This window comes from Falco peregrinus, chromosome 6 (genome assembly GCF_023634155.1).
Source record: "Falco peregrinus isolate bFalPer1 chromosome 6, bFalPer1.pri, whole genome shotgun sequence".
NCBI classification, from domain to species: Eukaryota; Metazoa; Chordata; class Aves; order Falconiformes; family Falconidae; genus Falco; species Falco peregrinus.
In genome coordinates, this window is record NC_073726.1 from 84458859 (window position 1) to 84474847 (window position 15989).

The 15989-nt window shown below is 41.8% G+C and overlaps 1 protein-coding gene across 2 annotated transcripts in view; it reads right to left on the reverse strand.

The window, feature by feature from the left end:
- Positions 1–1564: 1564 nt before the first annotated feature.
- LOC101923287 (natural killer cells antigen CD94) overlaps positions 1565–15989 on the reverse strand; it is a 30380-nt gene continuing 15955 nt past the window's right edge. Inside the window, exons 9-18 of one of the 2 annotated variants that reach the window (XR_008747785.1) lie at positions 14527–14613; positions 14091–14245; positions 11967–12079; positions 11408–11598; positions 6339–6484; positions 5122–5211; positions 3891–3989; positions 3490–3644; positions 2828–2940; positions 1565–1788 (exon numbers count right to left, since the gene is read on the reverse strand). Coding sequence is in view for 1 of the 2 variants with exons in the window: in XM_027782877.2 (XP_027638678.1) it covers positions 11478–11598; positions 11967–12079; positions 14091–14245; positions 14527–14613 (476 nt within the window). In the remaining variant the exon portion in view is untranslated. Of the gene's footprint in view, positions 1789–2827; positions 2941–3489; positions 3645–3890; positions 3990–5121; positions 5212–6338; positions 6485–9951; positions 11599–11966; positions 12080–14090; positions 14246–14526; positions 14614–15989 lie in introns of those variants that run through there. The other variant, XM_027782877.2, reaches the window with a different exon arrangement.

The following is a 15989-nucleotide window of genomic DNA, read 5'->3' on the forward strand; positions in this document are numbered from 1 at the left end:
TACTGAACTTAATGAGGCTCCTGTCAGCCATTTCTTCAGCCTGCTGAGGTCCCTCTGGATGGCAGCACAATCCTCTGGTGTATCAGCCACTCCTCCCAGCTTTGTGTCATTAGAAAACTCCCTGATTATCCAGATCAATAATGAAGATGTTGAACCAGATCAGATCCAGTGTTGACCCCTGGGGTTCACTGCTAGTGACTGGCCTCCAGCTGTAGAGTTTATGCCACTGATCACCACCCTCTGGGCTCATCTGCTTAGCCAGTGTTCAATCCACCCTACTGTCTGCTCATCCAGCCTGTACATCAACAGCTTCTCTATGAAGATCTTATGGGAGAAAGTGTTGAAAGCCTTACTGGTGTCTAGTCAGATAATATTCACTGTTCTTTCCCCATCTACCAAGCCAATCATATCATCATAAAAGGTTGTCAGGTTGGTCAAGTACGACTTCCCCTTCATGAATCCATGCTGGCTACTCTCAGTCACCTTCTTTTCCGTCATGTGCCTTGAAATGGTTTCCAGAATTAGTTGCTCCACCAGCTTCCTAGGGATTGAGGTGAGGCTGACCAGCCTATAGTTCCCTGGGTCCCCCTTCCTGCCCTTACTGAAGATAAGAGTGACACTTGCTTTCCTCCAGGTCCTCAGGCACTTCTCCCAGTTGCCATGATCATGATCAATCAGGCAGTATTGACAGTTGTCGTGCAATGACATCTGCCAGCTCCCTCAGCACTTGTGGGTGCATCCCGTCAGGGCCCATGGACTTATGCATGTCCAGCTTGCTTAAACATTCCCTGACCTGATCCTCTTCCACATGGGTACATTTTCCTTGCTCTAGACTTTTCTCTGGTCTCAGGGACTTGGCAAAAGCAGCCTTCAGGAATCCCATCAAAGACTGAGGCAAAGAAGGCATTCAGTACCTCAGCCTGTTCCAGGTCCTGTGCCACCAGCTCCCCGACCTCATTCAGCAGTGAGTCCACATTTTCCCTAGTCTTCCTTTTGTCACCCACGTACTTGTAGAAGCTCTCCTTTTTGCCTTTGTCACCCCATCACCAGGTTAAATTCCTTTAGGTCTTTGACTTTCTTTGTCAAAGAATTTCTTTTTCAAATTTCTTTGGTCTTTGACTTTCCTAACTTCATCGCTGCATGCTCGGTGTCTCTGTGTTCCTTCCAGTTACCTGGCCCTGCTTCTACCCTCTGAATGCATCCTATTTATGCCTGAGTTTTGCCAACATCAGCTTGTTCGTCCATGTATGCTTCCTGACATTCCTGCCTGACTCCCTGCTCATTGAGACAGACCGCTCTTGAGCTTGAAGGAGGCAATCCTTCAATATTAACCAACTTTTTTGGGCCCCTTTTCCCTCCAGGGCCTTATCTTACGGGACTTTTCTGAGCCTTTCTTTGAAGAGGCCAAAGTCTGCTCTCATGAAGAAGAGTTGTGATCTTGCTTTTTGCTTGCCTCCCTTCCCTCGGGATCCTGAACAAGATACACCAGTTACAGTTATTTAGATTTAGAAAATAATTAATTCCAAATGAAAAATAATAAATAATACCATAAATGTGTGGTTTCCAATGTATTTGTATTAAACATTATATTACACCCCTTCTCTGAAAAATCTAAACATCAAAATCTTCGTACTCTTCCAGTTCTTTTTCTGTTGAGAATCTTTTCAGATCAGCTGAACTGCTGCCTTCTCACAGATCCAGGGATTTTTCTCATAACAATTTTCGCTGTAAACTCTTGACTTACGATAAAGCACATATGCACAGTTTTGCTTGGTGGACAAATGAATCCTAGAAAAAAACCCACATCATCTTGTTAAAAGCTCTCATGTACCAATTTTAAAGAAAGGCATAAAGCATAATGTATGATTTGGACAATCACACATTATTGCAGATGTTGCTTAATCATTTTAAGGTTCATAAAGGTTTATACAAAATATTGAAGAACATAACAGCTCATTCAATTCAAGACTGAAGGATCGTTCTCCACCTGCCTTCGGCTCAAAGATGTAAAAAAGAAAGCCTACGTATGGAGCATCATGAAAGCAGAAAATAGCACTAGTTCCTCAACTGTGGTTATGTCACTCCAACCATTGCTTTGTGTAGTGGTAATTTGGGTCTGGAAACTGAAAGGCAGTGGTCTGCCTGCACAGAAACCAAATCATTCTGCTCGATGTCTAGTAGCTGTGGGAAGTGTAAGAATTTGCACCTGTTTCCAAGGAGGCTTTGGAGAACTTTCACTTCACAGAGAACAGTATGGGAATCTGAGTTTCCCCCCCCACGGTTACTAAAGGTGAAATACACCAAGTAAGCTGATGAGATTTTACAGAAAAAATAAACAAGTTCTCTTCAGCTAATGTTGACTACTTTTGTGTAATAAAGGTTTCAAGATGTTGCTGGAAAAGGGAAGTGAATTTGGATAATTGTGGCTGAGTAGGGAGGAAGGCACAGGCAGACTTTGCAGGAGGTAGGATGTCTTGAAGGAAGTGTGGGTTGCTTCTTATAGAGTAGTGGCATGTTTCATAAAATGAGTAGGTTTAAATAATAAAAGCAGTCACCGGTTGCACTGATTTGTGGACTCCTTCTCCTGCTCACACTTCCAGTTTTCTGAGACTCTTTCTCTGTTTCAGGGACTGTCATGGTTTAACCCCAGCCAGCAACTAAGCACCACACAGCCACTCACTCACTCCACCCTCCAGTGGGATGGGGGGAGACAATCAGAAGGGTAAAGGTGAGAAAACTCATGGGTTGAGATAAAGACTTCAGTGCACAGGGAGGACATTGTACAAGAGATTAAAACCCACCAACTATTTAAGTTCAGAAAACTTACCAGTCATTTCTCTTTGTAAAAAGTTTTGTATCATCTACCCAAGACCAGCCATCAACTCCGTATGATAATCCAATCCAGTAAGATTGTTTTTGTGATATTTGAGATATGCTGATCTATAAAAAAATGCAAAACCTTTATCACCAAGGAGCTTGTGGGTATTTTTCTTTTTGCAGTACCTGAACAACTACAGTAGAGAGAGGGGGTGATCAAGAAAGAACCAAAGAATGTAATTTCACAATGATTCTCTAAACTCCTCATCAGGCCCTCATAACAGTTTCCAAGAGACAACATCTCTGTTCGGCATGCAGTCAGAAATATTTTGTGTCTGGCATCTCTACTAAATTTAAGACCAGGGGAACAATTCTTAGAGCCCTCTCTCTCAGAGTATTCAAAGACAGTTCCTGAATGAAAGACTCACTGTTAACAACTTTCACAGGATTCATGACACTCATGTTCACTCCTTGGCTGAATAATATCCTGTGTTGCTAGCTACTTCATCATCACACACTTGTGGCTAGATGTTCCGCAGTCTGCATTGCCTCAGACCTTGGAGACAGGACCCCAAGGTCTGTATGTAACATCAAGACGTACTTGCTGACTGGTGGGGAATTTGAAATAGTCGATACCAATGCAAAGAAATACCAGTATGATTGGAACCATACCAACTTGCTTTTGCTTTTCAGTGTAAGAAGGGTGGCATTCTGGGAGAAGCAAAATTCTTCACTTTCCGGCCACGTGGCCTTTTTTTCTGAAAAGTAGAAACAGGTGTCGCCTCCAACCCACTTCCAGTTTACAGGGCAGAGTGAACATGTGGGTCCTAGAACAAAAAGAAACCATCAGTCCCTGATAAACAGCCGAAGGGAGAGTGAAGTCAACACCCATAGGCCTAGAAAGTCAAAGTTTCCAGCTGAAATGTATATGGTCCTTTATAGGTCATATCTACACTCATTCTTTTAAAAAAACACTAATTATTTAATCTGATATAGCATATAGAAGCCTTGCTTAATCTGGTATAAGGCCTAACACATAGATTTCAGGCTGTGTGAGCAGTAGTTCTACTTACTATTGCTGTTACTGTTTGCATCACCCATTAAACACAATCTCTCCTTTAGTCCTTGTGAGTTTTCATTACATCCTGCAGGTGCCTTAGAACCTCTGAGACCTGGAATTTATGGAGATATAGAGATATGAGACAAAAAAGCTGTGATGATGCTACTGCATGATACATGCTTCATCATATATTGCAATTAAATTTTTGCAGTAGTGTGCTCACATGCAACTCTGATGCTAGTGTCACATATTGGGAGGAGATTAGCAGATGAGAAAATGATGCATAAAGAGATTTCCAAATTTTAAATGCAGTTTAATTACAGTGCCATTGCAGGCCACTTGGTAACCTAATAAAGACTAAAATAATGCAAAAAAATATGCTTAGGAAGTAATCATGTTGATCTTAAAGGCAGTTTTATAAACCTTTGAAAAAAACTAGAATTCTAAACATACTTCAGATTGAAAAAAACTTTTATTCTTAAAGGCTGGTAAAACTTCTCTGAAGAAAGAGGGGAGGATTTTTTTATGTCTCCTCCTCAACGGTATTTAGATACCAGCTTTTGGTAGCAATGGCTCCGAATGACTATGTCTAGGCTCTGTGATAGAAAAGGTAGGTACAGTCATGTCACACATGATAAAAGCTAATATAAAGATGAGAGTTTTCAGTTCTCTTGCACATCCCAGGTAAACTGGGATGAGTGAGTGAAAGAGACAGAAAAAATGGGATTTCCCTGTGAATCTGAGTACTAGAAGTGTGTCCATTTGTAACATACTAGTATGAACTAATATAAGACAGTCATATAAAAACATGAAAAGTTTATCAAAGGAATGAGACAAGAACTGTTATGCCAGTAGAGACTTGAACAACAGAAGAGGAGAAGGGAAACAACAAACTGATTTATGAAAGTCAACATTAAACTTTTAGCATTGAATTTGAATTAGAAAATAAGCAAGTATTAGATGGATAAGGATCCATTCCTTCCACTCTTTCCAAAATATATCATCTTCACTTCTATACCCTTGCTCTGGGCACAGGTCCAGAAAAAAAACCTGTGTCCCTCAAAGCCTTACGTTCATCAAGCTGCAGGTTGATTCATTGCAGGTGATTAGGAGAAGAAAGGACAGTATATGTGGGGAGGATGAGCTATGACTGTCCTTGTAGCAGTCAGTCTGCCACTTTTCTTCATTGCAGTTATTCCCAAGGTGTTAATATGAATAAAGGAACACTGTAGTTCAGCACTTACCTAGGACTATTATTCCTACGGTGAGGGCCAGGCACAGTGTGAACAAAATGATGATAGCTGGCCACCTTACAGCAAAGGGAGGAGAGTGCCCTGGGAGAAAACAACAATTTATCAGAGGGCAGGGACCCTGTTCAGCAGCACTCCCAACCCTCCATCCCTCCATAAAGAACCATCTGGTGACTCTTGAAAGAGTTTCTCTTCCAGGCTGTATTATATTTTAAGGAGCAACCCAAAGGCCAGTTGAGAAGAAGATGTGGTGCCTCGGTTAAAGAGGTCTGTTTGAAAGGAGATACTGGACATGGTTTAAACAGAACAGATGGGGTATTCCTTGCCTTTGACAGATGATGAAACTATGAAACATTGTAGTGATCCTTTGACTTAGAAGTAGGTGATGCTCCTGTTCTCTTTTGGCAGTACTGTATTACTCTGCTTTGTCAGAACAGACTAAGGAACTGTTTGCACACTATCTTACACTTTGCACAAACCCTTCCCACTCTCAGGGTACACAGTGTTCAGGCTGTGTGCCAACTGTAGGCTGAAACCCAGCTCAGGAAAATTACGAGTCCAAAATATCCAGTGAGGTTTCCCTGGATTCAAAAGTTCCTGAGAGTTACCACCACCGAACAGTCATGGCAATGCAGTTACGATGGACCTTTCAGATGAAGGAATACTTATCTCAAGACTGGATGCCCTCTTAAGTACATGGTTTAGCCTAACTGGAGCTATGGGACCTGAAGAAGGGAAATGACATGACCTGTGCATTCAGGATTGGTGCTGCCTCATCCCTTCTGGCCTTAAAGGCTATGAATCTTAAGCATTTCCTGAAAAACTGAGGTCCAGAAGGCAAAATGTGGTTTTTTCCTATTAGAATCTGATTGTCCTGTCTCTATAGCCTTTCCCTATAATAATATATAAGCAATAAATAAAACTAACTACATCAAAGCTGATTCCTGCATTCCAGAGTTTGATCCTGAAGCCATCTGTCTTTTCATACAGAAATTTAGGGCAAGTAATGGCAGTAGTTCCACTCTATGCATTTTCACATTCATGCATACTGTTTTTTGTCAAACAAAATGATACAAACAGTGCATTAAACATGTAACATTAAACCTATAAGTACATATTTTTCTTATTTACTGAGCTGGACAAGAGAGACTGTTCCTATTGTCATTGTCTACCATAGTACAGAAAGTTCAAAGAACAAGTGTCAGTCATACCTTGGTTGATGTTCAGGGATGTGTAGTGTCTGGCTGGATGCTGTGTCAGGTGATTTAATTTAGAGTATCCATCCTCTTCATCTGTATTTGTAAGCATTATCTGAGAACTCATTCGTGGTTCAGTAACAGTCCTCTTAAAAGACAGACTAAACGATTTATGAAGGAGGAGCAAAACAAAACAAGAAAGGGCAGAAAAAGGGAGGGGATAGGAGAATGAATCACACTTTAAAGCCATAAGGCAAGATATTCCTATTCAAGTGTTATGTGTGACTCCTCCTTTTCCTCTCTCAGGGGAAGAACTCCTCCCTTCCCACCCATCACATCTCAGCCTGGGTCTGCATCCCCAGGTCTAGAGACATGTAGGGGTGATGTGAGTCCCAGTAAATCTGTGGCCTGGTAGTTCCCCTCTTTTCCATTTAGTGTTCCCATGTCTGTCATCTCCTTTGAACTTTCCACATTTTAAAACAGGACAAACACTTTTGGTTCATCTCAGAGGCAGAATAACCTCAGCTCTGTGCCTTTTTCATTATTCAGTGCTAAGAGCTAAAAATCTAGATGTCTGTATTCAGTTGAGAGCAAAGTTTGCTGCTGAAGCTATTTAGTCACACAGAGGAGGTAGTAAGTACTACCCACAATCTGATGTCATCTTCTCAGAGGCAGAATTGGGAAATCAGTGTGAGGAAAAAGACACAGACAGGATTTAACAAATAAAAGAAGTGAGCCCTTGTGGCAAAGGCTAACCACATACTGGACTGACCTAGCAAGAGTGTAGCAAGCAGGGAGAAGGAGGCGATGATTCTCTTCTTTCCATCACTTGTGAGTGTGCACCTGGACTACTATGTCCAGCTTTGGGATCCCCGGTAAAAAGAAAAACAAAAAAATCCCTTGTAAAACATGTCAATACTAAAACTGGTCAAGGGGAGAGCCACCAAGATACTTAGGAGCTGGAGCACTTTATTCACAGGGACAGACTGACAACTAGATTTGTTCTGCCTGGAGAAGAGAAAGTTAAGGAGAGTCCAGTTGCAGTCTCTTACTGCATAAAGAGCCTATGGAGAGATGGACCCAGATGTTTAGAGGTATACAGTGAAAGGACAAGAAGTAATGCTCACAAGTTGCAGGTAGGGTGGTCAAATATTTGAAGAGGTGCCCAGAGATGGTGTGTCATCTCCATCCTTGGAGATTTTCTGAACTTGACTGGACAGGGACTGGGCTTATCTGATCTAGCTTTGAAATCAGACCTGCTGAGCAGGTATTTGGACCAGATGGACTTCAGAGATCCCTTCCAAATTAAATCTTTCCGTGGCTCCATGATCTATGAGTATGAAGGGAAGACTCATCAGATTTTTTAGGGGAGAATGCCCAAGGGAAGGATAGTAGGCTGACAGAAACAGCATCATCTGTTCCCCTTTCTTGTAACTTGGAGAGAAAAATTTAGAAAGTGAGAAACAGACTGGATGCTACTTTCTTTAGTAACTCAAATTCTCTGCACCACCCAGCTACAGTAGGACCCCATTTTTCTTTTTGCAAAGCTTGACTCACAGCTTGCTGACCCTTCTGCACAGTGCTGTGTGCTCTTCCCTTTTTCCTCTGGAAGTTCCCCTACCAGGAGAACATTAGATATATTAAAAGAATGACGTCAAGAGAGAAGTTTCTGAAAGATTTGCACCTCCCTTGATGCCTCTGATGTTTCAATTGAGTAGAGGTATATTTAACGTAAAACAAATAAAAAACCTGACCAAGTGAAGGCAGTGACAGAGTGAAGGACTGTGCTCCAGGGACAAAGTTATACCACTTGAAAAATCCTGTTAAACATAGAAGATACTGTGGAAAAGACCAGGCAGGCTTAGAGCAACGTGAATCTGTAGGGTGATGTGTAAATGGAAACCTGTAATTGGAGATGCATGAGCCAGAGCTGAGACCTGTGTCAAGGAGTCCAGGCATCTCCAAGAAAAGATGCATGGCAGAACCATGGTACCTTAAGTCTTAAGACTTATGTCTTAAGTGCTTTTGTTTGAAAGGAACCTCTGGAAGTTGTGTGGTTCAACCTCCTGTTCAAAGCTGAGGCAGCTTTGAACTCTGATAAAGTTGCTCAAGGACTTGTGCAGTCAAGTTCGCACAGTCTCCAAGGGCAGAGATCTCCCAGACTCTCTGGATATCTGTTCCTGTTTTTGGCCACTCCCACTGTGAATAATGTTCTCCTTGTGTCTAACCAGGATTCCCCTTACTACAGTTTCTGTTAGTTGCCTCTAGTAGGGCTCTAATCAGCCCTGGCAGAGCACAAGTATGAGTATGGTGACAAGATAGAGGGCTCCAAAGGAGCACCTGCTGATAGTCCCATGTCTACCATTGTAGCTGTTGTCCTGGGCACCTTCTTGTCATCTTTTAGTCACCTTTTACTGATTTAAAAGCTTATCAGTGAAAGATGTTATAATGGTTAAATGTTTTAAGATTCTGATTTGAAATAGATGGATCAGAGAAGGAAGATCCAGGTACATATAAGCATCAAATTCTTTAGCGAATTGGCTGACCTTCACAGAGAAGGGGTATTTTTCTTTGTTGCTTTCTACAGACAGTGCCTGTGAACACAGATTGTCACCATATTATTTAGCATCTTGCTGACAGTGTGTTTCAGCCTGCGAGCACTGGCATCTAGTGGCAAGTCTGCACCCCTTCCAGGGCAGCAGTGTGCTCATAACAAGGAGATGGAGGCCATTCGGAATGAGAAAGGATGCCCTTGGTGCAAGGCCTGGAACAGAGAGTGTAGTGGGGGACGTGAAGAGGCACTGTGTAAGCCAGGGTGTTTGGTTCAACTCTTTTATTTCTGAACCTGCCTTCCGGACATCCATGAATTCTGCTTTTTCCTATCCAGCAGCTGACGTTTAGGGTCCTCCCCTTTCACTGCCTTGGTTATCTCGTTGTAGATGGGCAAATGTGAAGCTGTTGTGCTCCTTGCACTTCAGAACGGCACTGCAGGGCTCATTCCCCCAGTGCATCCCTTTATTCACTTCGTCCCTATCTTCTCCACTGTCCATGTCCTGTTTGAAAGGATGTCAAAGCCAACAACTTCCCTTTAGTTCCCAAACCTTTCAGATTTATGATGTCTCAGGATCTACCAAGGGCTTTGCTCTCACACTTAGCATACCATACTGGGTTTTGTTTTCCATACAAAATGTGCTTCAAATGAACTGCTTCTCTGAATTCCCAGTGCCGCGGAAGGATTGTGGACCTCCCCTATCCTGACAGGTAGTCAGCCTCTCTGAGTAGCTTATGTTTTGGGCTCCATACATGCATAGTGAGAACTTTGACAGCCTCTGAGACAGAAAGCAGACTGGATGAAATAATGGATTTGCTTGAATTTAAAATACTAAATGCTATAAATTCTTCCCTCTGAAATATGCCACTGGTAACAGGAGAAAAGCCCTTTCCAGCATGCTGGACCCAAGATTTGGGCTGAGACCAAATGGAGTTTACTATATGAAGACACAGAAATAGTTTATAAAGATCATCCAGCCATAGTAATGAAAGAAATGTACCCTGCAAGTTATCACCATTGACCTGACCTTTCTGCACTAATAGTGAATGCTCCCCAAAAAGTCACACCAAGCAGTCAGCAGGAAACCAAGAGGCTAGCATTTATTTTCATAATACAGCCAGCAAAGGCATATAGCAGATTGCTAGAAAAAAATCAAGTTTTAGTTTATGGGAAGAAAAAAGGAAAAACATGACAGCTTAGATACCTGCTGTGAATTATTTTTTTCAAGTTTCATGAAAGACATGAAACGTTGTACCTTACTTGCATTCTACTTTGTACTTCCTACTGCAATAGTAGGGAATTCTGGATAGTTCAGCTGGTAATTGTGCCCATGAATTATGACTTGGCTCTACTGAGTATAGTAAATGTATTCAGTTCACAAACATATTTTGGCACATTAGGAAGATGGGCTCATTTTTTTGCCAAGGAACTGCTTCAGTCTTTGAGAATATTTTCCAAGGAAATATTGAATATTAAAGACATATTATTATTTTTTAATTTATTTAAGGGAAGTCTCCAAATAATAAGGCATGTACACATAGATGCAAGTGTATATATATATATATATATACACACACACACACAAGGAATACAAGCATATGTAATACAAAACAGATGCTGACGTACAAAACTTTAAAGAACTCACACAATGAAACTGCACCCAGAAAAGTGGAAGTATCCTTTTCTTTCAAGAAATATGACAAGTTCTTTAATAACGGGCGATGCATAGTGTGTACGTTGGGTTCCAGGGATCCCAAACAGTATGGATATAATACAAGAGCTCACGTAAGATCTATGGCAATGGATTCTGCATCAGCTTGAGAAGTGATTGTATGTAGCTCTGAATGGAGCACATAATTATTATCCTCACTGCTATTTGCACAGCAATTATTGTTATGATAGCACTGAAGTTATTCAGGTAATGTTATAATCCAGTCATGACATTTAACTCTACTTTTCACAGAGATTGCTTCCAGGGATTCCCTGTAGTCTTCTCACAAATGGCCCTTGGTTTCTATAAATATTAATGCATATATGAAAATAATTTTATGGATAAATACAGCCTTGTTTTCTTTCTGTACCCCTGGACCTCAAACAGAGGAACAGTTGGAAGAACAGTTTTAGGGAAGAAGGCAAACCTAGGCAAACTGCTCTAGAAAAGGATTATGGGTGGATGATAGTTACTGTGTACAGTAAGTAATCCAGTGAGTAAAATCATCAAGGATGTAGTTAGGCTGGTTTATAACTGGCAGGTGTTAGTGTAACATGCTGACTGAAGCTTAAGAAATATAGAGATTTGTGAGAATGTGTGGTTGTCAGCCTAGAAAGTCACACAAGGATCATTTCTTGGCAGTAGCTAATTCTTTCAAGTTGCTTCCTAGGCTGCTAGTTTTTAGCTTTGTAGGTTTTTGTTTTTTTTTTTTAATTTCTGTCATTTGTGAGCCTGGGCGGGAAAATGCAGACAATGACCTGTCCATTTGAATCACTTATTCTGAGAAACCTGCATGATAAACAAACAAAGAAACAAAAATACTTAGAACTTGCAGTTCCTAAAGTTGTTGTCTCACAATGGCAGATCCCACATCCCTTTGTGCAATGTTTCTTCAGTTGATAGGGACAGCCACTCTCTCACAGATCCAGAATTGCTTTGTTAGGCAGGAGTGGCTGGCGTAAATAATCCGTCCATATAAGGAGGCGCAGAAGCTGTTGTCATAGATCACAACCCTAGGAAATTAAAAGATATGACTTAATGATGACCTGGTGACATCCTGTGATCTATATTTGGATGATATAATCGTAGTGTAATCATAGTGATTTGCCACTGGGATGTAGAGCTATTTCCCCGTCGGAGCTATTTTATTTGTGCAAGATGGTGCTTTTGGGTCTGGTGCATGTGATCAAGCTGTACTTTGCCACCCATCGTTCCTTATACAGGACATGAATTTGGAGCTCCATAGCAGATACTACAGTCTCCATGTTCCTTCGTCATTGCACATGTGACAAACATGGGAAAGGAAGAAGAAACACAAGTCTCATACAATTTACTGGGGCCCATCGGATAGAACCGTGCTGGTCCTGTTATGAAGGCTTACCAACTCGTCACTTCTTTTGAAAAAACTGTTCCATCCTCCCAGTACCAGCCGTTACTTTCAGATATGTATGATAATCCAACCCAGTAAAACTGTGAGTCCTGTGGCAGAGAAACCTGTAGGCATAAGAAAATCATCACAACAATATTTCAAAAGTAAGACCTAAGTTCCTGTATCTTCCAGCTGTGAATTTTCTGCAACCAAACGAGATAACTCTTACTCAATAGAAGAGTAACCTGTTGTCCATGCTGTTTTTCCATGAGGCAATGCTGACTGCTCTGATTATAGGATCATTCAAATACTGTTGGTTGTTGAATTGCCACAGGAAAATGTACCCTGGATCTGTAAAAACACTGTTTTTTTAAAAGAAAGAAGCAAAGCTGCTTTATCTGGTCTGTCTTTAGGTATCTACACTGCCTTTAGGTATCGGCAGTTTAGGTATAGATAAGGTAGCACCATTTAAGCCCCAGTTAGAGTCAGCAGAGGTCTGACCAGTGGATCCAGTAGCCTGAGAGGTGCTTCACCCGACCCGGTGTGAGTGCTGCTAAGCAGTGACTGTGTTGGCCACATCCCCCCGGCTGGAACAGAGCCGGGGGCAGTGGTTCTGAAGTTGCAGATGTGCTTATACACTGTAGATACCTGAAGTTAGATGAGATGAATCCCAGCCTAGAGAGCAGAACCTGTTGCCTAAATAGAGGCCTCTAGCACCTTCTGAGATTCTCCAGCCTCTCTGAGGTCTCCACATACGGCTAACAGACAAGACCCAGAACCTATAGGAGAACTGTGCCTTGCTGAGGCGTTGTTTGGAGGTCAAACAGAATACCCCTAAGCATCTCAGATTGCCCTAGAGACCTATGCTTAGGCACCTGAATCATTCCCCCAGTGTCTAAGAGCTACCTAAGAGGTTCCTTTGCATCTTAGCCTGTTCAGATCTGCCAGATACTCTACTGTTGCTTAGTAGCACGTTTAGGGACTCACCCAAAATATATAACCCACAGCTGGCTTAAACTGGTCTGGCCTCAGTCTGGCTGCAGCTGCATATACCAAACATAGAAAAAAAGCAAGCACCCAGACATCTGGAAGCAAACTGTCCAGGAATTTATATAGCATACCAAAATCATCTCTTGGATTCAGCACTGAAGGCGTGGTGTTCAGGTGTCTCCCAACTGAACCGTGTGAGCCACGATTCTGACCTCAGGATGCTACTGAACTCACTAATAACCCTTTTTTTCCCACTTTTATGTTTTGTCTCTGCCCGTTTGATTTTCACTTTAAAAAAAGGTATTCAAAAGGCCAGCCTTTATAACTCAAAATAGAAGAGTTGAGAACTCCCAGCTGAAACTAACTCCATCTGGACAAAGGAGAAAGATTTCCAGGGAAGCTTGTTTCCTTTTTGATGTTTTATGTAGCAAAAAGAAAATAAAGATATTTGGGCTTTGTGTGAGCTTAATAACTGTTGAAACAGATGTTCCTGAGATATGTGTGTACAAAAAGGGAAAATATGGTCTTGACAGCAAATTCCAGATTTTCGTTAGTCAGCAAACCCACCCCCCTCCCCAAATTAGGAAGACTACTTAGAATTATTAATTCCCTAAGCCTTATTCAGTCATCAAGCCTAACCCTCTGCTGTCTAGCCTTTGTGCCATCATTAACATTGCTTTGTGAGGGTATAATATATGGTCAGAAAACAACCTTTTATAGTCACTTTGTGCTGCAGTGTGCAAATGACAGCAGCATGGTGAGTCAGTGGCTCTCTAGATTTCACATAGATGTGGGTTTTCCTCAGTTACAAAACTTGTGGAAAGAGATAATGAAAACATGCATTCTGTGTTCTGGGTCTCTCCTGAATGCTGATAATATGCAATTTATTTTCTGCGTGAAAACTGAAGTATTAGCTAATTAAGGCATTTTATATGATGGCTTATTCCGTTTCTAATGATACATAATTTCTCACAGCACGTTTAGAAAGTGTTGCAAGTTGTGACAATATTGTGACTTGCAGGAAGACTATTCAACCCAGAGAGAATGAAATGCATGCACTGTAAATGACCAAACTAATTTCTTCCTGCAAGATTGATGGAAGTTAAAACACATGACATAAAGGAATGCATAAGATTAAGACTGTACCATCTTTGCTTTGTCTTTTAGTACAAGAAGAGTGGAGTTTCTTGAGGAACAAAATTCCTGGCTTTGCTTCCATGTTTTCTTCTGCTTCGAAACGTAGATGCAGTTGTCAGCTCCACTGTTTTGCCAGCTTGCTGGACAGAGAGCACATTTTGTTTCTAGAAATCAGAGAGAGTATTATGCAGACCTGCGAGGAATACAAGGACTTTAGCTACTAGCTTGACCAAGAGAAGGTTAAAGGTAGGCAGGAACCAGCTGAGTTCTTGAGGAGTGAAAGAGTAGTTGTTTTGCATGTTAGCGGACATGTATCCACATGTCAAATACTATCACAGTTAAAAACAGACACTAACCCATTGGATCTTGTGATTTTGTGGTCTCCTGGTCAATGGGCTCTGAAAAATGGGTCATTTGTGTTTATTTACATGATAACCACATTTACCATTTTTCTCCTTCCCTTCAAAACACAATGCTTCCCTCATTTCCTGCAGTTTCTTTCCTTCCTCTGGATCCTTGGAAACCTGAAAAACTGAAGGGCATGAAAACACTTATCAGATTGGTTTTAAAAATTTGTAGTTTTAATTTGTAACTTTTGACGAGCTTCTGGGTTTTTTTGTCTACTTCATTTTTATGTCCACCATTGTGTGTACATCATCCTCATTTTCTTCACCAGGAGGGTTGTGCAGCACTGGAAAAGGTCACCTGGGAAAGGTGGGAGCATCTTCACCCTCGAAGATTTTCAAAGGTCATCTGGATGAAGCTACAGATGAGTTTATCTGGGGCTGGTGGTAGTCCAGCTTTGAATGGTGCAGAGGAAAGGGTGAGTATCAGACTAGAAACCTCTGAGCTAACATTTCTGTGATGGAACCACCCTGAGTGTTCATCCTGGACACTTGCACCTGCTCCCCTCCTGCCAAAATGGAGCCGGGGACTTTCTGCCTCTGCTTCCAAATGTAACGTGGCATCATATTTACTTGTTAATTGAAATGCTTGTATGGAAAAAAACCCCTGTTTCTGCGGAAAATCTGCTGTAACCTTTGGGCAAAGGCACCAGTCACGACGCTTTGATGCCAGAATTGCCCTCCCTGCAAAAAGCTTGCGATCCAGGAGAGGGAACTGGAACTGTGAAATATCCCAGTAACAGTCACAGGAGGGCACCATTATCCAGACAGTGTGGCTGACGAGGGGAGCTTCTAGCTGTGAAAACCAAACGTTTCGGAAACGGGTTAAGGGTTAGGGGTTAGAGTTAGGGTTAAGGTTAATCAGTGGTTAGGGTTAGGAGTTAGTGGTATAGCTTAGGGTTGGGGTTAAGGTTAGTTTTAAGGTTGGGGTTATGGTTAGGAGTAGGCTTAGGGCTGGGGTCATTGTATTTAGGCTTAGGGTTAGGGATTAGGTGTTAGGATTAGGGCCGTGATGGTTAGGGCTAGGGTTAGTGTTAGGGGTTGGGGTTATGGCTTGGCTTAGGGTTAGGCTTAGACTGAGGTATAGAGGTATAGGTTAGGGTTAGTGTTAAGGTTGGGGTTAGGGCTAGGATTAGGTTTAGGGTTAGGGTCATTATGGTCAGCGTTATATTTAAGCATTAGGTGTTATGTTTAGGGTTGTATTTTAGGATTAGGCTTGGGGTCAGGGTTAGTTTAGATTTATGCTTAGGGATAGCATTAGGCATTTGCTTTAGTGTTAGGGTCATTAAGGTTAGGATTAACATTAGGAGATTAATGTTAGGGTTAGGATTAGTTAGGTTTAGACCTCGCAGTAAGATTAGTTAACCCTTAGGGTTAAGGTGGCTATAAGTGCAGATATTAGTGATCGTGAGTTGTAGAGGAATGCAGGCAGTGGGCTGATTAGCACTGATAACATGCAGCTGTGGCCTTGCCTCAGCGGCAGTGGGTTGGTTGACATGGATGA